A 22,218-nucleotide genomic window follows, 5' to 3' on the forward strand; every position below is an offset into this window, starting at 1 on the left:
ACTGCGGAACGTGCGGTTGACGTCCAGGTCGATCTGCACGATGTCCCGGGAGGAGACCAGGGCCGCCTCCTTCATTGCCTGCGGGGAGACCCCGGGAGGAGGAGCCGGCGTCAGGGACACAGACCCCGACCTGTCAGCAGCTGCCGTCCTGGGCAGGGAGCCCCGGGGCCACCACGGGAGTGTGTCCTGCAGGAACCTCCACCCTTCCCCTGGGAGGCCGGGGACGGCGGGAGTGCCCACCGTGCCCGCGGGGCCTGCGTGAGGGCCTGTGCCCAGCTGTCGTGGGCAGGGAGGGGACTGAGGGTCAGCCCTGGACAGGGAGGGGACGTGGAGGATCAGCCCGGGTGGGGAGGGGACACGGGAGTTCAGCCCCGGGTGGGGAGGGGTCACGGAGGGTCAGCCCTGGGCAGGGAGGGGACCGAGGGTCCACGGGGAGTAGACGGGTCGGGTCCCACCTGGTATTTCCCGGCATTGCTGGCCTTAACCTGGTCGACGTTCAGCAATCGCAGCCACACCTGTCCCCGCACCTGGGGCGGGACCCCCTTGTACACCCGGCGTCGCAGCTGCGGGGAGGAAGGCAGTGCTGGTGAGAGGGGCCCAGGGCGGCCCCTTGGAGCCCAGGGAACACGAGGCATCTAGAAGGTTCCGGCGTCGGCTCCAGGGTGTCTGCAGAGAGGCTGGGTCTCCCTGGATCTGGGCCCCCCCCAACCCCCCCCGTCCCCCGCGAGGAGCAGGGACCCTGGCCCCGACCTGACGCTCCCCCACCGCCGTCCCGGGGCCTGGGGAGGGAGGCCCGGGCTCCCAGCAGACTCTCCCCAGGCAGGGGGCTCCCCCGAGGACGGGGCAGGAGGACACTGAGGGCGGCCCCCCAGCCCCGTCAGGACGGAGAGCCCTCGGGGGCACCCAGCGCCCCACCTTCTCGCTGGGGAGGTAGTGGTCCCATCGCTTGAGCATTTTTATCCATTTGTCCGCGCGCCGGGTCTCCTGGCGGAGTTTCTGGGAGAGGACAGGCGGGGGCCGCAGGTGAGGCTCCCGCCGCGGGAGGTGGGCGCTCGGGCCGCGTCCAGTGCCCCGCGGGACCCGGAGGAGCCAGGAAGGCACAGGGCCCCCCGCGGACCGCGGCTCCGGGTCTCGGGTGCGTTCCCGGCGGCCCGTGCAGCGCTGGGACGGGGGACTGGGGAGACGCCCGGGGATGTCCTGGGGGACGCGGTGCAGACAGCTGGCCCCAGCTCCCCCCCCACGTCCTGCCCGGGGCCCAGGACGGGCTCTCACCTTGGCCTCGCGGGGGCTGGGGTCGGGCAGCTCCCTGTCCCTGGAAGGCAGGAGACGCAGAGCCCTGAGGCCCCGGCCCCACAGCCACACACACACACACACACCCCGTCTGCACCCAGCGTCCTGGGGAGGGCAGGGCTCCCCCGGGGAGGGCAGGGGCTGCCAGCGGCCTGAGGGCGGGCGGGGGCGGCGTCTGGGGGGTCTGAGGAGGGTGTTTGCCGGTGGTGGGCTGGGCGGGGACCCCTCGGCGCCCCCAGGGGGTGACCTGCCCCCCTCCTCGATGGACCAGCCCGAGAGCTGTCAGCGTGGCCCGGGTGCCCCGTGACCGTCCCGCTGAGGTCCCCCCGCCTCCCCAGGGCCTGACTGCCCAGCGTCCAGCCGGCCTCCCCCTGCCCCCTGGCCGTCCCCCTGCTGTCCCCGGGCTCCCCTCTCTGCTGTCCCCTCTGCCACCCTGGCCCATTTCACCTCCCGTCCTGTCGGAGCCCCTGAGCACGACCACCCCTGAGCCATCCCAGCAGACACTGGGCCGTGAGCAGGGCCGAGGGGGCCCCACCTGGGGTCTCCAGCGTCCGTCAGGTTCTCGTGGGGCTGTTGACCCATCAGCCTCGTCCCCTGCGACCTAGGCCACTGGGCTGTCCCCTCCCTCCTTCCCGCCCAGGGCAGCCCCCTCCTCCTCTTGCCTCCTCCTGCCTGGTCGGGGCCTCCCTCTGCGGCCCCCCCCCCCCCCCTGCGCTGGCCTGGTCCCCGGCATCCACCTGCAGCCCCGCAACAGCCTTCGGGTGTGGGCGAGAGCACCCCTGCGGACTCGGCCCAGACCAGGCCGTCCCCCTACGGAGAGCACGCCCCGGCCCCAGAGCCCCTCACGGGCGGGATCCCCTGCTGAAGGGACTGGACACCCCACCCCACCACCACCCCCGGATGCAGCAGGCTGACACCTGGGCCTGCCCAAAGCAGGCGTGGGGGCCCCTCCTCTGAGTGTCCAGGGGCCTCCCCCGGGCCCAGCTCCCTTCCTGCCCACGTCCCGGGTCGGCCTCCGGGGTGTCTCAGCTGCAACCCAGCGCAGACATGGCCCTCAGAGGGCTCCAGGGGACCAGGTCCCGACCTGGGGGCGGGGGGGTCAGCCTCCAGAGAGGTGTTCCTGCAAAGGCCACCCGCCCTGGGATGGATGAGGGGTGTCCAGGGGACTCACTGCAGAAAGCCCTGGTGGTCGGCGACCTTGCACAGTGACAGGTCCTGCGGAGACCCTGCTTGGGGCGCCTGCAACAGAGGGGGGCTCCGTGGTGGGGACCGATCAGAGCAGGGGAGTGGGGACAGAGACAGGAGGGAGCAGAAGGGCTCCTCCCTCCCCTGGATCCTGAGGGAGCGCCGACCCTCTGAGATTGGCCGGGCGCCAGAGTGGGCGCAGCCTGGCAGCCTCACCTGCTTCTGTCTATCAGTGACGATCCCCCCCTGGGCCTCACCCGGACCCGGCGACTGTGGTCCCCACCTGGGCCTCACTTGACCTGGTGACTCTGATCCCTACCTGGCCCTCACCCAGGCCTGGTGACTCTAGTCCCCAACTGGGCTTCACCCAGGTGACTCTGGTCTCCACCTGAGCCTCATGTGGATCTGCGACTGTGGTCCCCACCTTGGCCTCACCTGAACCTGGTGACTCTGGTCCCCACCTGGGCTCACCTGGACCTGGTAGCTGTGGTCTTCATCTGGACCTGGTGACTCTGGTCCCCACCCGGGCCTCACCTGTACCTGGTGCCTGGGCTCCTCCGCTACCAATGACGAGGATCCAGGATGGACCCTTAGTTGCTACTGACACCGGGACCATCCCCAGGGTCTCACTTGTTCCTGGTGACTGTGGTCCTTGCCTGGGCTGACCTGGCTCATCCTTGGCTCTGATCCCCTCTTGAGCCTCCCCTGCTCTTGCAGGTACGGTCCCCCCTGTCGTGGGTGTGTAGTGTCTATGGTCCCTTCTGGGCCTCACCTGATGGTACTGGGCCACGATATTGGCCCTTTGCAAGGCCAGCAGGGTCTCCGGGTCCTCCTGCATCGTGCTGCAATCCAAACACATCCAAGGATGACGGCGCGTGAGAACCTTCCGAGGACACATGCGTCCGGGTGCTCCCCGTGGGCGGGCGCCCCTCTGTCTGACCGGAGCCGGAGACAACCCCGTAGCCCCGAGGGGCACAGGCATCACACACGGGCCCTCGCTGCCTGTCTGTCTGTCCGTCGCCCACCGACAGTCCACCTTCCCAGCCACTGTCCCAGGGCACGCCGTCACGCTGGGGTCACAGAGCGCTCCCACCCCGGTATCAGGAGCACACGGGCGGGGGACCCAGGGGCTCCGGGGAACTGCCCACCTGATGCTCGGGGGTGACGTCTCCCAGCCCGGGGCCGGCGCAGAGATGGTGGTGGGTGGGCCGGCCAGCGAGTGTCCCTGCGGGCTTGGGGGGGCGGGGGGGCGGGAATGGAAGGTTTCTCCGAGATTCCACAAGCACACGACCAAGGGGAGAAAGCGACGGACTGGACTTCATCAAAACTAAAACCTGATGCCAGCAAGAGTGCGACCGAACTCCCCACCCTGAGGGCAGCGATGTGTGAATAGCCTGAGGGGGGCCCTGGGGGAGCACGAGGGACTCCACGTTCTTTGGAGCCTGAAGAGCAAGCCTGCTCACGGGCCAGGGGGACCCAGCGGGCACAGGGCGGGATGGGGGGGTGACAGTCACCCCTGTCGGGGTCCATGCGTCTAGGACATGCTGGAAAGGTCATGGCTTGGGTGCCTGCACAGCAGAGGGCTTACAGGGGAGCGGGGGTCCCGGGGGAGCTGCCTGAGTTCCGACTGCAGCCTCCTTCCCTGGACGGGGGGCAGCAGGGTGGCCGCTCTCACCCCGTGGGGCTGTGGAAGGGCTGTGGGAGCTGCTCACGGTCATCGCATGGGGGTCGGGGTGTTGTGGACCCCAGCGCGGGAGGCCTGTGCCCCCACCCGGATCCACAGGCCCCACTGTGGCCCACGGGGATCAGGGATCAGCTGCCACTCACCTGTGACCTGTCGCTGTGTGGGCGCCTCCTCTTTATGCACTGGGGTACTGGGGAGTGTGGGAGGGTGGGGGTACTGGGGAGAGTGGGAGTAGCGGGGTACTGGGGAGAGTGGGAGGGTGGGGGTACTGGGGAGAGTGGGAGGGTGGGGGTACTGGGGAGAGTGGGAGTAGCGGGGTACTGGGGAGAGTGGGAGGGTGGGGGTACTGAGGAGAGACGAGTCCTGGGCTACTGGGGAGAGCAGGAGAGTCGGGTCGCTGCGAGCCAGATCCGGAGCACCGGTGCCTCCGAAGGTCTGCGGACGCAGAGTGGGCACCAGGCAGCGGTGGAACCCGGGGGCACCACAGTTCCGCCCAGAGCGGGGTCCCGCATCATCACTGTGGGCAGGCGGGGTCCAATCAGCACTCAGCCCTCACCCTGGTGGCCGAGGGTCCCGGGGGAGGGTCCTGTCCCCACGCCGGGCGGGAAGGCGATGCAGGCAGCCTCCCGCATCCTCAGTTCCCATCCTCGGGCCCTGCAGGCCTCCCGCCCTTCAAGGCAGACTGGGGGTCACAGATGCCCCCCTCCGCCCCCCAGGGTTCACAGCGTGGGGTTGCAGTTAGGAGCATTTGAGGGGCTCCTGGGTGGTTCCGTCCGTCGGTTCCACGTCGACTCTTGAGTTTGGCTCAAGCCAGGATCTCCAGGTTGTGGCGTGGAGCCTCGGGTGGGGCTCGGTCTCCGGTGGGTGAGGAGTCCGCTCCAGGTTCCCCCTGTCCCTCCGCCCCTGCCCCCCGCACCGTCTCCCAAGTACATCTTCTAAACATTAACATGAAGACACGTGAGCATCTGGATCCCCTCTGCAGAGGCGCCTTCGTGTGCGTCACGACCGTGTAAATGCCTTTCACGGACCCACCGGGATTCCCACCGGAAACCCCTTTTCCTTGGTATCTATTGAAGTGCCGTCGACACCCAAGGGGACAGTAGCTTCAGGGCTACAGCTGGCGACTTGACAATTCTGTGCCTCGCTCAGCTCTCCCCGCGAGAAGCGGCGTCACCGTCTGTCCCCGTACCGAGTTGTCCCCACGGTCCTGACTCTATTGCCAGGCCGTACTCTCTAAATTTCCGGGATTCCTTTATTTAGAACCACACGCTTGTAGCTTTCCCTATTTGTTCATCCACGTTGCCCACCTGCCCCCCGCGGCCCCTCCGATCACTCAGCACGATCCATCCCGTTAACCAGAGAAAGGACATGGGGCGGCCCGGGGCGGAGGGGGGCGGCGGGGCTCAGCGCTTCAGCGCCTGCCTTCCCTTCGGCCCAGGGCGTGATCCTGGAGTCCCGGGATCGAGTCCCACATCGGGCTCCCTGCACGGAGCCTTCTTCTCCCTCTGCCCGTGTCTCTGCCTCTCTCTCTCTCTCTCTCTCTCTCTCTCTCTCTCTCTCGTCTCTCGGTGTCTCTCAAGGATATATAAATAAAATCTTTAAAAAAACAACAAAAACAAAGAGAAAGGAGACGATCCCCTCAAGAGTCGCAGAAAACGCATTTGACAGAACAAAGCATGAAAAGCACAGGGGGTTTTAGGAAAGGTCTGTCAACAGAGGAGAGGCCGCGTAGGAAGGCCCGCAGCTGACGTCATCCCCGAGGGTGACGACCTGAAATCGTCTCCCCCGAGAGCAGGAACAAGCCACGGAGGTGCCCTCTCAGCGCTGGGAGTCCCACGTAGTCAACAGACGGGAAACAGCCGTGTGGGGGTCGCGTCCACGCCCACAGGGGCCCGGCCTCCTCAGGACCCGCGGGGAGGCTTCCGGGTCAGGGTCAGGGTCAGGGTCAGGGTCAGGGTTAGGGTTAGGGTTAGGGTTGGCATATTGTGCTTAGCATAATACTCTTTCTAGGCTTTAATACTTCTTTAAATGTTTCATAGAATTCACTCATGAAGCCATCTGGTCGTGGACTTCTGCGTTTTGGGAATTTTTTTTCTATTACTCAACAGCTTCGCTGAGAATTGGTCTATTCAAATTTTCTATTTCTCTATGTGTCAGTTTTGGTAGGTTATATATTTTCTAGGAATTTAGCCACACACAAAAGTAAAATCAAAAACTAGAAATTTCATTCTTTGGCTTGTGTCTATCCAGTTTTTCCAACACCATTTGTAGATTTTTTTCCCCACTGGATATTCTTTCCAGCTTTATCAAGGATTAAACGACGACATAGTTGTGGGTTCATTTCTGGGAGGTCTGCTCTGTGCTCTTGGTCTGTGTGTCCGTTGTCGTGCCAGGACCGTACTGTCTTCATCACAACAGTTTTGTGACATAACTGGAAATCTAGCGATGTGAAGCTTCCTACTTTGCTTTTCTTTTGCAAGGCTGCTTCGCCTGTCTGGGGTCTTTTGAGGTTCCATGCAAAGTTGAAGATCATTTATCTTAGCTCTGTGAGAAATGCTGGGGGCATTTTGATAGGGTTTATAGGAATGTCTGGGCTGCTCTCGGTTGTGAAGACACTTCGTACCCTTTCAGTCCACGAGTGTGGAGTGTCTCTTCCCGTTTCTTTGTGTCATCGATTTCTTTCCATCATCGTCTTCAGAGTAAGTTTTTATAGCTGTTTCCTTAGGTTTTTTCTTAAGTATAATACTATTTTTTGTTTCATTTTAAGTTTATTTTTATTAATGTCTTAGTTTCTCTTTTTCTTACCTTCTTACTGAGGTATAGGAATGCAACAGAATTCTGTGCATTAATTATGTATCCTGTGACTTTACTGAATTCATTTACCGGTTCTAACGTTTTTTTGTTTGTTCATTTTTGTAGTTTTCTATATATAGTGTCATGGTGTCCATTTCTTGTAGGTTGTCCTATTGGCATATAGTTTCTGATGTGCCATCAAGCCCTCTTGTCTCCACCGTTTCTGTCAGAACCCTGCGTTCACCCTGCCTGTGTCCGAGTTTTGTTTTGTTTTGTTTTTTTTCTTTTTATCTCGGACAAGTGACTGAGTTTCAAACCTCCAAGTTTTAGGGGCTGCCCTGGGGGAGACCCGTGCTCCTCCTGCCCGGGAGGGTCTCCTCCCACTTCTGGCCTTTGCTGGCCCGGCCCAGGGACGCGGCCCCGTGACCGCACAGGGGTTTGCAGTTTGTGGCCACACAGGGCAGACAGCTGGCCCTAGTCCCGCGGCCCTCGGCCGGGGTCCCCGCTCCTGGGCCTGGGAACCGTTGGCGCCACCGCCCTTGGGACCCCGGGGACCCTGAGCCCACCCTGTCGCTCCAGGGGCCGCCCCCCACTTCGCCTCCCGAGCACCGTCGAGGCCGGCGTGTCCCCCCCTCTAGCAGACTTCTGGAAGTTCTGACTTTGTGCTCTGCTGCTTCTAATAGTGTGCGTAGACCCGTCAGCTGGCTCCCTGCCCCTGTGGGATCCGGGGCTGTGTCTCCCCCAGACCGACTGACTGATTTTCTTTTTAAGATTTTATTTTTCTGTCATCTCTACACCCACATGGGGCTTGAACTCTCCGCCCCAAGAACAAGAGTCGCGTGTTCTTACCAACCACCCCAACCACCCCGAGAGCGGCCAGGCTCCCTTTGATTGATTGACAGGTAGTAACTGAAGCCGACGTGCTGCCTGTGTCGTGTCAGGGCAGAAACTGAGCCCCGGCGTCGAGGTGCGGTGGAGTCATTGGGACCTTGGTCGATGTTAAAGAAAGCGGAGCCTCCCCGGGAGCCCCGGGAGCCCAGGGAGCGGGGCCCACACACGTGACAAGTTGGCCGTTTCCTTGACCAGGAGTCATTGGGCTGGCTGCCGATTTATTTGAGTTGCTGTTCGACGGCGAAGGTCGTTCTAGGATGGGGACACAGCGAGAACGTTCCGGGTTCTTGCGGGTTCGGAGGTAGCTAAAGCTCCCCCGTCGTGGACTCGATGTCCCAGCTGGGTGCAGAGATAGGCGAGCCAGCAAAGAGATGAGAAACATGGCCCTGGGGTGCCTGGCCGGCCTGGTCGGGGGACCTTGATGTCAGGACTGTGAGCTGGAACTCCGTGTTGGGTGTAGAGAGGACATAAACGTAAAACCTTTAACAAACAATAAATGGATGAACTAAGACAGCGTGACGTGGAAGGGGAGTGCTCGCTTCAGGACAAACCTCAGAGCGGACCATGTCTAGCCTGCGACCTGTTCTTGATGGCCCCGCTCGCTCTCCCGGGCCCAGATGACGGGGTCCCCCACGAGGGACGGTCCCGCCCGAGTGGGAGTGGGCCTCCTTCCCCGTAAGGCCCGTGCCTCCCCTCGTTCTGCAGGACAGAAGAGCCGGGAAGGCACGAGCTCGGGGGGATCAGCATAAACCTCGGCGATGGTCCTTCCCGATCCCGGGAGCCAGAGCTCGGCCTCCTTTTGGGACCCGACGTCCTAAAGAAGCCCGTGTGGTCAGTGGCTCGGATGCAGGGCGGAGGCCGACGGAGAATCAGGAAGAGCAAAATGGGGCGGGGGGGAACCAGAAGCTGAAGGAGAGGGGGACAGCTGTCAGCATCGGGAGCCTTCGCGGGGACCCGGCGTCCTTTCCCAGGAGGGGCCCCCCTCTGTAGGGTGCTTCCCGCCGCCCCGCGCTCCCCGTGGGCACCCGCAGGCGCATCCCCGGGCCTCCAGCGCCTCTGCAGCCGTGGTCTGGAGCGTCCTCCGTGTGTCCTACCGGGGACCCCAGCGTCACGTCTGTAACCGTCCGGCTGCTGTCTGACAACAGTCGGGGGATTCCGACGTTTGTTGGGTTTGGGGTGTGTGCCTGTCTGTCGCCGTGCCGCGATCTGATCCTCGGGCCGCGTCGTCCTGACGCCGAAACGGTTGAAACACCATCATTTCCGGTGCTGGCGCTGGGCGGCTAGCTGGGTTCTCCCGGCCGACCCGGGCCCCCTCGTGCCGTCCCGTGCCGTCCCGTGCCGTCCCGTCCCGCCGGGGGGTCGGCTGAGCTGGAAGGTCCGGCTCGGCCACATTCCCGTGGGTGGCAGCGGGTCCCCGCCGAGCGCCGGCCGCTTCTCTTCTCCCCGATGCCTCTCCAGCGGGGAGCCAGACCTCGGGGCCGCCCTGGGGGGAGCTCCTGAGGGGCCGGCTGCCCGTGGGGGGAGCCCTGGGGCTGCCTGTGTGTGTGTGTGTGTGTGTGGGAGTCGGGGTGGGGACGGGGCCGGGGTCCCTCGGTCCCCTGCGCTGCCTGCCCCCAGGCCGAGCCCCGCGCTCACCCAGCCCCTACTCTCCAGGGCGTGCAGGGTGCCCTCCACACTCTGGTGCGAGGGATCCAGCAGCACCGGGTGTGCACGCTGAGCCCGCCCGGTGAGGGTGGCCCAGGTGTGAGAGCTGCAAGGGCCTGCTGTCCTGACGTCCGCTCCGGGGCCACGCTGACCGCCCCGCGGGCCCTCTGTGCCCCAGGCGCACAGGCCCGGGGCGGGGAGGGGAGGAAGCGCCCCGGAGCCCGGGCAGCCCAGGCCCCCTGGACAGAGGGGGCACAGACCTCCCAGGGCGCTTAGCACAGACCCTGGTGACCTGAGGCTCCCCGGCTGTCACTCTGTCCCAGGGCCCGTCCTGGCCGCGGGCGCAGGCTGAGTCGCAGTAGAGTCTGCGGGGTCCTGACCCTGGCGTCTGGCCGCCCCGGGAAGGCACGTGGGGACGTCAGCTGTGTGTGCCTGGCGGCGCCCCCGCAGGGGCTGGTCGGGGCCTGGGCGGCGCCCCCTCCTCCTCTCTGGGGGTGTCTCCGCACCCCGTGCACAGAGCTCCGGGAGACGCAGAAACGAGCCGGCCGTGCCCTCTCACACAACAACACTTTATTGAACTTGCAACAGCAAACAGGGGCTCAGAGCCGAGGGTGCGCGCCTTCCCCTGGGAGACCTTCCTGTCCTTAGAGGAAAGCGGGAATCCCACAGGGGTGCGGGTGCTGGAGTCGTCCCCCGCCTGGGAGCCTGTGCGGACTCGACTCCGGGTGGGGGCGCGTGTCCTGAGGTCGGGGCGGTGAGAGGCGGTTCTGGGGGCGGCAGGGCTGACGTGGACCTGCGGCCCATGGGCTCCTGCGCTGGGTCCCCGCAGGGCAGCTGGACCCCGGCCTCGGGCCCCCTGGGGCCGGGTGACTGACTGCTGGAGCCCCAGCGCGTGGAGGAGCCTGCCTCCTCGTGTGGGTGTGGGTGTGGGTGGGGGTGGGGGTGGGGGTGTGGGTGGGGCCCACGGGCCTGCCCCCGCTGCCCTGCCCTGGGGTGTCCCGGGATCCCCAGGGCTGCCCTAGGTCAGCGACCTGGGTCTGTGGGGCACGCCCAGGGCCCAGGAGGCCACATCCTGCTGTGAGAGGGCTCGCTCGGCCCGGGGCCAGAACGCAGGCCTGGCCAGGGCCCCGGGGCGCTGGATCCCATTAGCGCTGGGCCTGGGGCAGGCGCTCGAGTCGCCCCTGCCCCCACAGAGCCCGGGGCCAGGCCAGCCCAGGTCCCTCTGGGTCAGGGGCTGGTGTCCCGTGCGGGCGGTGCCGCCCTCCGGGAGGCACAGCGAGACGAGGCAGGGCACGGTGACGGCGGGCCGGAGCCTCCGGGCCCCCGCCCTCACCGCCACGCTCTGCCCCCGAGGCCCGCGAGCATCGAGCTGCCCCGTGGACGCGGGGGGCAGAGGGTCCCGGGCCTGTGCGGGGCCTCGGGGCAGCGGGCTCAGCGCCGCCCTGGCTCTGCCCTGGCTGTGCCCGTCACTGCCCAGCGAGGGGCACGAGCTGCAGTGGCCGCGGGGCAGGAAGGGTGTCCTGGGCCCGACAGCGTCATCCCTAGGGGGCTGGGGGGACCGCGTGATGGGAGTCCCGGGGGTGCTCCAGGGCCCGGTCCGTCGCGGGGCCTCTGGGGTGGCCCAGGCAGGTGCCAAATGGAAGGAGACCCCGTTTTCTGTCTTGAAGCCCGCCGTGTCCCGGGGCCGCCTGCCTGCACCGCCTTGTTGCCCCGGGAGGGTGGGGAGGGAGTTCCACCGCCGGGGCTGGGGGGCAAGTTGGACGATGGCCTGGCCGGGAGGGGGTCCGGGCGGCTCAGGCCGGGCGGCTGGGCCCGGGGAGGCCGGCTCCTCCACCCTGGGCGGTGGCTCAGAGGCCGGAGAAGGGAGGAGAGGCCCGGGCGCCGGGGACACTGGCTCCAGGCCCAGGGGCCTCGTGGGGAACTCCTCAGGTCCCGCTGGAAAGAGGCCGACGGGGTCAGCGTCTCCAGCAGGCTGTGTGTCCCCCGCTGGGGGCCCCGGGGGTCCTCACGGCTCCCGCGTGACCCCCCCCCCCCCGGCCTGACCCTGTGCTCAGCCCCCCACACTGCCGCCCGGGCCCTGCAGTGGGTACCCGCCCGCCCAGCCCTGGCCTGGGGTCCCCGAGGCTGGAGCAGAAGAGGAGAGCCCCAGAGATGAGGACGGGGGCCCCGGGGGCTCTGTCCCCTGTGGGCGGCCCCAGCAGGCCGAGTCGGGAGGGGCCGGGGCCCTGAGCCCACCTGGCGGGGGCAGGTCGCACCGCATCCTGCGGAGCTGGGTCATGGAGGCCCGAAGGTGTCTCAGCACGGCCTCGTCCTCCAGGGCCCAGGGCTGGGCCAGAGAGTCCTGGAGGAACTCCCGGAGCCCTTCCAGGGGCAGCTTCAGGAGGCGCTCTGGGCGGTGGGCGAGAGTCAGACCCAGAGGGCCCCGCCCTGGGGCCCCCGGGGCCCCCAGGCCAGCGGCTGGGGTCCCGCTGTGCCCAGGAGCGCCGCGGGCAGTGCGCTGGCCGGGGTGGCCCCTGCCCGCTGCTCCACTCGGGGAGCCCCGCTGCACCCGCCTGCCCCGCCGTCCCCCCGCCCCAGGTCTGGGTGCTGCTCAGAGCCCAGGGTCACCGCCCCTGCCCCCCGCCCCCGGCACACCTGGGCTCCCGGGGGCTCACTTACTCCTGTGCACCTTGAGGATGGTATAGGCCATGGCCGTGAGCACCCTCTCCCCATCCAACACGTAGGCATCCCACAGCTTCAGGGTGAGCGAGAAGGGGGTCTAGGGGGACGGCGGGGTGGGAGGAGCGGCCTGAGCAGGGCCCCTGGGGGGCTCGGCTGGGGCTAGGCTAGGCCTGCCATCTGGCCCCCGGCTGCCTGCGACGAGGCCCCGCAGCGCCCGCCCCCCGCCCCCCGCCTCCCCGTGCGTGCCCTCCTCCCAGGGAGATCAGGGACTCCCGGCCGCTCCGGGTTCCGACCCCGGCCAGCACCTCCCGCACCCCTGGGGGCACAGACTCTGCCCGCACTTGACGACAGACACCACGCCTCGAGAGGACCCCAGGCTGGCCGCCCGATGGGCCGAGGGCCCGTCCACACCCCGGGCTGACCCGGCCTCCCCCGGGGGAGCTGAGGCAGAGACGGGCCGCCCCCCGGGACCTCGTCCAGGGACCCTCTGGGCTTCTCCAGGACGGGCTGGGCTGCGAGCCTCAGCCTCAGCCTCAGGACCCCGGGGTCGGGCCTGGCTCGTCTGGAGGGTGGGGCTGAGCTGGGCCCTCCCCGGGGGCAGGGGGCAGGTCCGGGAGCGGGGGTCCCGGGGGGGGGGGGCCTCACCCGGCCGAGGAAGCACTGGAGAAACCATTTGGGGCTGTAGATGCCGGTGGACATCTGCTCCTCGTCCTGGCGGGAGGGCAGGGGGTGCTCAGGCCCCACGCCGCGGCCCCTGGAGCCGGGTGGACGCGCTCCCCGCGGCCCAGCCCAGCCCCGAGGGCGCCCCCGGGCCCCAGGGGGAGGAACGTGACCCCAACTCTGGGCAGCTCGGAGGGAGGGCCATGCCCCCCACCCCCTGCCCCGGGCTCCGGGGACGGAGCCTCAGGAGCTCCCACTCGCCCCCACTCGCCATGTGCTTCCTCAGGTCCGGGAGAGCTCTTTGGAGGACCCGCTCGTGATGTCTCTGGAACCTGAGGAGCTTCGGGAAGCCCGGGACGAAGAAGCCTGAGAAGGCCCCAGGCCCCCAAGGTCAGGGCCTCCTCCTGCACCAGGCGGGGTGGGGGGTGTCGGGGCAGGGGCCTCCCCGCCACGCCCTGACCCCCGTGTGCCCACCGCCCTCGGAGCCCTGGCTGGATCCGCTCTTCCCAGAGGGCAGGGCCTGCCTCCCAGGCCGGGGGCGCGGGGCCCGGGGACCCTCGTCCTCACAGAGACCCCGCGGGGCGTGGGCTGGGGGCTGAGGACCGGGCCCGGCTGACCCAGCACCCTCTCTCCTGCGGGGGCCGCCGCGGGGACAGGCGGGTCCCCAGCCCCGAGGGGCAGCGGGTGCAGGCCAAGGGGAGGGTGATGGGCGTGCACGGCCCTCTGCTGTGGGGCTTGGGAGTGAGGCTGGGGGCCCCCGGGAGGGGGAGACGCTGCCCCCTGGGCCCCGTGTGGCCGTGGGCTGGCAGGGGGGCCTGGGGGACAAGCCGGCAGCCCGGCGGGAGGCTGGGGGAGCAACGGGAGTGCGTGCCTGGCCTGCAGACGGTGGGGCGGGTGGCCGTGGCTCCGGGACCCCGAGGCCACCGGGGAGGCGGGGCCCTTGCCCGTGGGGGGGCGAGCTGGGGGGTCCCCGCCTGCCCCCCGGTGCAGCAGCCTGCAGGGAGGCCCTCCTGAGCTCCCCGGCGGGCCCCTACCGTGCATGGAGTGCCGGTCGCCCACCATCAGCTGGGCCAGCGCCCAGAAGGCATCCTCCTCGGGCAGGAACATGAGGAGGACAGCCGCGATCTCGCTCATGCCCTGGCAGTAGCCCACCTCCTGCAAGAGCCAGAGCCCCACGGAGGGCGTGCGCCCCGAGGCCCCCTCTGAGCCCTCCCCGCGGGCGTCAGGCTCCCCCGGCTCCCTCCCAGCCCGGGCTCCCGGAGGGGGCTCCCAGAGGGCGGGGGAGCAGGTGAGGGCCACCCGGACCAGCTGGGGCGCGAGCACCCCGGGCCCCGCTACCGAGCCCTGCGGCCGCCGTGCCAGGATCCCCGTCCTCAGGCCAGCAGGAGGGGCCTCCGTGAGCTGTGCCAGGCTGTAGGGGACCCGCCAGGTCTGGAGACCCCCCAGAGGGCAGGTCGGCGGGGGGGTGGGGGGGCCTGACTGTGGCCCCTGGCAGGTCCCACGAGGGGAGCTGGGCCAGGACACCCCGCGGGGCCGGGGAGCGTGTGAGCTGGGGTCCTCGGGGACCCTTCTGGAATGCGCCGTGGAAGGGGGCGGCCTCCTGGGCGCCTCGGCCTCGTTCCCTTCGGGGGAGTGGGAGCCTTCCCCGCCCGGGCTCTCGTCGGTAGTGCCGTCTGTCAGGGTCCAGACCCGAGCTCTAGGACGGCCGCGGTGCACGCGGGGGCCCCGGGCAGCCCCGGCCCTCGGGCACGCAGGCCCTGCCTCCCCTGGGAGGTCTGCACCCCGCCCCCCGCCCGTCCCGGAGGAGAGAGACCCTCCCCGGCATCTCGGGGGCCGTGGAGCCGGGGCCATAACTGTGAGTCCCGCTGGTCACCACCACTCAGGACAAGGCCGCCCGCGGGGCAGGAGGCGGGGGCAGGGACACTCACCGTGTCGTACAGCGAGTAGGCTGCCAGTACGCAGAACAGGGCTCGCTGCCTAGGAGGGGGGACAGCGGGGGGCTCTGCTCAGTCAGCCCCCGCCCAGCGAGGCCGCCGAGGTGCCGACACCGGCCCCGCAGGCCCCGCGGCCCGCAGGGCCCCTCCGCGGGGGCCGATCTCCGGGGTCAGGTCTGCGCACGGGGACAGGCGGCGACCTCACACGTGCAGCGTGCCGGGGGTTCAGTGCACCCTGGGGTGTCCGACGCCTCCGAGCGGCTCCCGCCGTGGGGTGTGCAGCTCCGGGCTCCCCCAGCGCCGCCAGCGCCCCGGGCCTCCAGCCCTGGAGCGGCCCCCCCCCCCCCCCCCGCACGCCCCCATGGGAGCCAGCGCTCCCCCTGCCCCGGTCCCCGCAGCCCCTGACGCCTCTCCTCCGCTGCCCTGGCCTGGCCCGGCCCCGTGTCCCGGGAACACCACCAGCCCCACGTGACCCCTGCCCCGAGCCCACGCAGCCGGGGCATCCGTGGCCCTGAGCGCACCCCCAGGTCTTCCCAGGTGTCCCTGGGCTGGACTCTGTGGGGGGCACCCCGGGCCCGCCCATCCCAGAGCATCTCGGGGCTCCAGGTCTGAGCCGCCGTGAGGAGAGCAGGGAACGTCGTGCAGGTGTGACCCCGATACAGGCTGCGAACCCCTGGGGTCACTATCTGAGCACGGGGGGGTACGGGGTGCGGCCCCCTCAGCGCTGCCAGGAGCCGCCCGATGCCCCCCGCACGGCGGCCTGAGTCTGCACCCCGGCTCCGCGGCCCCCGGGCCCGGGCTGCTGGAGGCCGGCTCCCCCCGGGCCGGGGGTCACAGGTCAGCCTGACCCGGCCGCGCTCTGAGGGCCGCGGGGGCCCCGGGGGGCAGCAGGTTCCCTGCAGGGAGGAGCACCGAGTTCTCGTGGGGAGACGGTCCGAGCGGCCCGCCCGGGAAGCCCAGCCACCCATGCCTGGCGTATCCCCAGCCCCGCCCCTGGCGCCCCTGCAGGTCACCCCAGGGGTCCCGGGCTCCCACACACCCCGCCCGCTGCACACACAGGTAGCTGCACCCTATGCTCCACCCACCTGCAAGCCCCTGTCGGGGGGCTCCCTGCCTTCCCCACCTCCCCGCGGCCCCTGGGGACTCTGCGGGACACCCGGGCTTCTGACGGGAGCAGGCCGTCCAGAGAACCCCAAGGTGGCCGGGGAGGCTGAGCATGTCCCACAGGGGGCAGCTGCACCGCGTCCTCGTGGGGGTGGGGTGGGGTGGGGGTGGGGGCGGGACCGATAGTGTAGGGGTGGGGGTCTGGGGTTGTGGGGGATGGCGTGGGGGGTGATGCAGGGGGATGGCGTGGGGGCGGTGGGTGAGGGGATGGGGTGGGGGGCTGCGGACACAGGGCACCCCCTTCTCTAAGGTGCACACGGAGACGTCTACAGATAAAGGCGACCCCAGTCTGGGGTTTGCTGTGACCCCTGCCCCTGCCCCTGGGGCCCCGTGTGCTCCGCGCAGGGCCTGCCTGGACCGGGGCGGCGTCATGCCGTGTGTGCTCACCAAGTGCAAATTGTCTAAAACAAAATGCCCAGAATTCAGAAGTACATAAAGCACCGGAGGGTGGGTGTCACCCTGACCTGTCCGACCCTCGTCGGGTCCACGTGTCCCGGTCCAGCCGCGGCCATGCACCCTGGCCCCAGGTCCCCTTCGTGCCCCCCACGCCCCCACCCCGGCCCCCTGCTCTTCACGGGGCCGCCCCTCACCCCCTTGGGGTTCAGCTCAGACGGTGACCCCTGGAGGCCCCGTCCTGCGGCCTCCCCATCCCCGAGACCCTGGGGTTGGGGGCACGGGGGTCATCCCCAGCACCCTACCACGTGGCAGTGTGTTGTTTGCTGCCGTCGCTCCCCCCGGCCTCGGAGACCCCGTGTCCCCAGCACAGAAGCCCCCGGGCCTCTCCCAGGCCGGGCCCCCGACCCCCGAACCCCGCTGGCCCAGCAGCCTCACCCGACCCCGTAGCGGTCCCAGAACATGGTGTGACTGCGGAACGTGCGGTTGACGTCCAGGTCGATCTGCACGATGTCCCGGGAGGAGACCAGGGCCGCCTCCTTCATTGCCTGCGGGGAGACCCCGGGAGGAGGAGCCGGCGTCAGGGACACAGACCCCGACCTGTCAGCAGCTGCCGTCCTGGGCAGGGAGCCCCGGGGCCACCACGGGAGTGTGTCCTGCAGGAACCTCCACCCTTCCCCTGGGAGGCCGGGGACGGCGGGAGTGCCCACCGTGCCCGCGGGGCCTGCGTGAGGGCCTGTGCCCAGCTGTCGTGGGCAGGGAGGGGACTGAGGGTCAGCCCTGGACAGGGAGGGGACGTGGAGGATCAGCCCGGGTGGGGAGGGGACACGGGAGTTCAGCCCCGGGTGGGGAGGGGTCACGGAGGGTCAGCCCTGGGCAGGGAGGGGACCGAGGGTCCACGGGGAGTAGACGGGTCGGGTCCCACCTGGTATTTCCCGGCATTGCTGGCCTTAACCTGGTCGACGTTCAGCAATCGCAGCCACACCTGTCCCCGCACCTGGGGCGGGACCCCCTTGTACACCCGGCGTCGCAGCTGCGGGGAGGAAGGCAGTGCTGGTGAGAGGGGCCCAGGGCGGCCCCTTGGAGCCCAGGGAACACGAGGCATCTAGAAGGTTCCGGCGTCGGCTCCAGGGTGTCTGCAGAGAGGCTGGGTCTCCCTGGATCTGGGCCCCCCCCAACCCCCCCCGTCCCCCGCGAGGAGCAGGGACCCTGGCCCCGACCTGACGCTCCCCCACCGCCGTCCCGGGGCCTGGGGAGGGAGGCCCGGGCTCCCAGCAGACTCTCCCCAGGCAGGGGGCTCCCCCGAGGACGGGGCAGGAGGACACTGAGGGCGGCCCCCCAGCCCCGTCAGGACGGAGAGCCCTCGGGGGCACCCAGCGCCCCACCTTCTCGCTGGGGAGGTAGTGGTCCCATCGCTTGAGCATTTTTATCCATTTGTCCGCGCGCCGGGTCTCCTGGCGGAGTTTCTGGGAGAGGACAGGCGGGGGCCGCAGGTGAGGCTCCCGCCGCGGGAGGTGGGCGCTCGGGCCGCGTCCAGTGCCCCGCGGGACCCGGAGGAGCCAGGAAGGCACAGGGCCCCCCGCGGACCGCGGCTCCGGGTCTCGGGTGCGTTCCCGGCGGCCCGTGCAGCGCTGGGACGGGGGACTGGGGAGACGCCCGGGGATGTCCTGGGGGACGCGGTGCAGACAGCTGGCCCCAGCTCCCCCCCCACGTCCTGCCCGGGGCCCAGGACGGGCTCTCACCTTGGCCTCGCGGGGGCTGGGGTCGGGCAGCTCCCTGTCCCTGGAAGGCAGGAGACGCAGAGCCCTGAGGCCCCGGCCCCACAGCCACACACACACACACACACCCCGTCTGCACCCAGCGTCCTGGGGAGGGCAGGGCTCCCCCGGGGAGGGCAGGGGCTGCCAGCGGCCTGAGGGCGGGCGGGGGCGGCGTCTGGGGGGTCTGAGGAGGGTGTTTGCCGGTGGTGGGCTGGGCGGGGACCCCTCGGCGCCCCCAGGGGGTGACCTGCCCCCCTCCTCGATGGACCAGCCCGAGAGCTGTCAGCGTGGCCCGGGTGCCCCGTGACCGTCCCGCTGAGGTCCCCCCGCCTCCCCAGGGCCAGACTGCCCAGCGTCCAGCCGGCCTCCCCCTGCCCCCTGGCCGTCCCCCTGCTGTCCCCGGGCTCCCCTCTCTGCTGTCCCCTCTGCCACCCTGGCCCATTTCACCTCCCGTCCTGTCGGAGCCCCTGAGCACGACCACCCCTGAGCCATCCCAGCAGACACTGGGCCGTGAGCAGGGCCGAGGGGGCCCCACCTGGGGTCTCCAGCGTCCGTCAGGTTCTCGTGGGGCTGTTGACCCATCAGCCTCGTCCCCTGCGACCTAGGCCACTGGGCTGTCCCCTCCCTCCTTCCCGCCCAGGGCAGCCCCCTCCTCCTCTTGCCTCCTCCTGCCTGGTCGGGGCCTCCCTCTGCGGCCCCCCCCCCCCCTGCGCTGGCCTGGTCCCCGGCATCCACCTGCAGCCCCGCAACAGCCTTCGGGTGTGGGCGAGAGCACCCCTGCGGACTCGGCCCAGACCAGGCCGTCCCCCTACGGAGAGCACGCCCCGGCCCCAGAGCCCCTCACGGGCGGGATCCCCTGCTGAAGGGACTGGACACCCCACCCCACCACCACCCCCGGATGCAGCAGGCTGACACCTGGGCCTGCCCAAAGCAGGCGTGGGGGCCCCTCCTCTGAGTGTCCAGGGGCCTCCCCCGGGCCCAGCTCCCTTCCTGCCCACGTCCCGGGTCGGCCTCCGGGGTGTCTCAGCTGCAACCCAGCGCAGACATGGCCCTCAGAGGGCTCCAGGGGACCAGGTCCCGACCTGGGGGCGGGGGGGTCAGCCTCCAGAGAGGTGTTCCTGCAAAGGCCACCCGCCCTGGGATGGATGAGGGGTGTCCAGGGGACTCACTGCAGAAAGCCCTGGTGGTCGGCGACCTTGCACAGTGACAGGTCCTGCGGAGACCCTGCTTGGGGCGCCTGCAACAGAGGGGGGCTCCGTGGTGGGGACCGATCAGAGCAGGGGAGTGGGGACAGAGACAGGAGGGAGCAGAAGGGCTCCTCCCTCCCCTGGATCCTGAGGGAGCGCCGACCCTCTGAGATTGGCCGGGCGCCAGAGTGGGCGCAGCCTGGCAGCCTCACCTGCTTCTGTCTATCAGTGACGATCCCCCCCTGGGCCTCACCCGGACCCGGCGACTGTGGTCCCCACCTGGGCCTCACTTGACCTGGTGACTCTGATCCCTACCTGGCCCTCACCCAGGCCTGGTGACTCTAGTCCCCAACTGGGCTTCACCCAGGTGACTCTGGTCTCCACCTGAGCCTCATGTGGATCTGCGACTGTGGTCCCCACCTTGGCCTCACCTGAACCTGGTGACTCTGGTCCCCACCTGGGCTCACCTGGACCTGGTAGCTGTGGTCTTCATCTGGACCTGGTGACTCTGGTCCCCACCCGGGCCTCACCTGTACCTGGTGCCTGGGCTCCTCCGCTACCAATGACGAGGATCCAGGATGGACCCTTAGTTGCTACTGACACCGGGACCATCCCCAGGGTCTCACTTGTTCCTGGTGACTGTGGTCCTTGCCTGGGCTGACCTGGCTCATCCTTGGCTCTGATCCCCTCTTGAGCCTCCCCTGCTCTTGCAGGTACGGTCCCCCCTGTCGTGGGTGTGTAGTGTCTATGGTCCCTTCTGGGCCTCACCTGATGGTACTGGGCCACGATATTGGCCCTTTGCAAGGCCAGCAGGGTCTCCGGGTCCTCCTGCATCGTGCTGCAATCCAAACACATCCAAGGATGACGGCGCGTGAGAACCTTCCGAGGACACATGCGTCCGGGTGCTCCCCGTGGGCGGGCGCCCCTCTGTCTGACCGGAGCCGGAGACAACCCCGTAGCCCCGAGGGGCACAGGCATCACACACGGGCCCTCGCTGCCTGTCTGTCTGTCCGTCGCCCACCGACAGTCCACCTTCCCAGCCACTGTCCCAGGGCACGCCGTCACGCTGGGGTCACAGAGCGCTCCCACCCCGGTATCAGGAGCACACGGGCGGGGGACCCAGGGGCTCCGGGGAACTGCCCACCTGATGCTCGGGGGTGACGTCTCCCAGCCCGGGGCCGGCGCAGAGATGGTGGTGGGTGGGCCGGCCAGCGAGTGTCCCTGCGGGCTTGGGGGGGCGGGGGGGCGGGAATGGAAGGTTTCTCCGAGATTCCACAAGCACACGACCAAGGGGAGAAAGCGACGGACTGGACTTCATCAAAACTAAAACCTGATGCCAGCAAGAGTGCGACCGAACTCCCCACCCTGAGGGCAGCGATGTGTGAATAGCCTGAGGGGGGCCCTGGGGGAGCACGAGGGACTCCACGTTCTTTGGAGCCTGAAGAGCAAGCCTGCTCACGGGCCAGGGGGACCCAGCGGGCACAGGGCGGGATGGGGGGGTGACAGTCACCCCTGTCGGGGTCCATGCGTCTAGGACATGCTGGAAAGGTCATGGCTTGGGTGCCTGCACAGCAGAGGGCTTACAGGGGAGCGGGGGTCCCGGGGGAGCTGCCTGAGTTCCGACTGCAGCCTCCTTCCCTGGACGGGGGGCAGCAGGGTGGCCGCTCTCACCCCGTGGGGCTGTGGAAGGGCTGTGGGAGCTGCTCACGGTCATCGCATGGGGGTCGGGGTGTTGTGGACCCCAGCGCGGGAGGCCTGTGCCCCCACCCGGATCCACAGGCCCCACTGTGGCCCACGGGGATCAGGGATCAGCTGCCACTCACCTGTGACCTGTCGCTGTGTGGGCGCCTCCTCTTTATGCACTGGGGTACTGGGGAGTGTGGGAGGGTGGGGGTACTGGGGAGAGTGGGAGTAGCGGGGTACTGGGGAGAGTGGGAGGGTGGGGGTACTGGGGAGAGTGGGAGTAGCGGGGTACTGGGGAGAGTGGGAGGGTGGGGGTACTGAGGAGAGACGAGTCCTGGGCTACTGGGGAGAGCAGGAGAGTCGGGTCGCTGCGAGCCAGATCCGGAGCACCGGTGCCTCCGAAGGTCTGCGGACGCAGAGTGGGCACCAGGCAGCGGTGGAACCCGGGGGCACCACAGTTCCGCCCAGAGCGGGGTCCCGCATCATCACTGTGGGCAGGCGGGGTCCAATCAGCACTCAGCCCTCACCCTGGTGGCCGAGGGTCCCGGGGGAGGGTCCTGTCCCCACGCCGGGCGGGAAGGCGATGCAGGCAGCCTCCCGCATCCTCAGTTCCCATCCTCGGGCCCTGCAGGCCTCCCGCCCTTCAAGGCAGACTGGGGGTCACAGATGCCCCCCTCCGCCCCCCAGGGTTCACAGCGTGGGGTTGCAGTTAGGAGCATTTGAGGGGCTCCTGGGTGGTTCCGTCCGTCGGTTCCACGTCGACTCTTGAGTTTGGCTCAAGCCAGGATCTCCAGGTTGTGGCGTGGAGCCTCGGGTGGGGCTCGGTCTCCGGTGGGTGAGGAGTCCGCTCCAGGTTCCCCCTGTCCCTCCGCCCCTGCCCCCCGCACCGTCTCCCAAGTACATCTTCTAAACATTAACATGAAGACACGTGAGCATCTGGATCCCCTCTGCAGAGGCGCCTTCGTGTGCGTCACGACCGTGTAAATGCCTTTCACGGACCCACCGGGATTCCCACCGGAAACCCCTTTTCCTTGGTATCTGTTGAAGTGCCGTCGACACCCAAGGGGACAGTAGTTTCAGGGCTACAGCTGGCGACTTGACAATTCTGTGCCTCGCTCAGCTCTCCCCGCGAGAAGCGGCGTCACCGTCTGTCCCCGTACCGAGTTGTCCCCACGGTCCTGACTCTATTGCCAGGCCGTACTTTCTAAATTTCCGGGATTCCTTTATTTAGAACCACACGCTTGTAGCTTTCCCTATTTGTTCATCCACGTTGCCCACCTGCCCCCCGC

General features: G+C 68.7%; 1 protein-coding gene across 1 annotated transcript; it reads right to left on the reverse strand.

Annotated features, from left to right (window-relative positions):
* Positions 1-10,407: 10,407 nt before the first annotated feature.
* On the reverse strand, positions 10,408-13,152 carry LOC140598154 (uncharacterized). Its single transcript, XM_072751527.1, has 5 exons — positions 13,080-13,152; positions 12,794-12,859; positions 12,146-12,245; positions 11,723-11,875; positions 10,408-11,422 (listed from the first exon to the last, which is right to left on the reverse strand). Exons 1-5 carry the CDS (start codon positions 13,080-13,082, stop codon positions 10,506-10,508), a joined length of 1,239 nt encoding a protein of 412 aa, XP_072607628.1. The 5' UTR covers positions 13,083-13,152; the 3' UTR covers positions 10,408-10,505.
* Between the last annotated feature and the right edge of the window lie 9,066 nt (positions 13,153-22,218).

This window comes from Vulpes vulpes, chromosome 3, assembly GCF_048418805.1.
Source record: "Vulpes vulpes isolate BD-2025 chromosome 3, VulVul3, whole genome shotgun sequence".
Lineage (NCBI taxonomy): Eukaryota > Metazoa > Chordata > Mammalia > Carnivora > Canidae > Vulpes > Vulpes vulpes.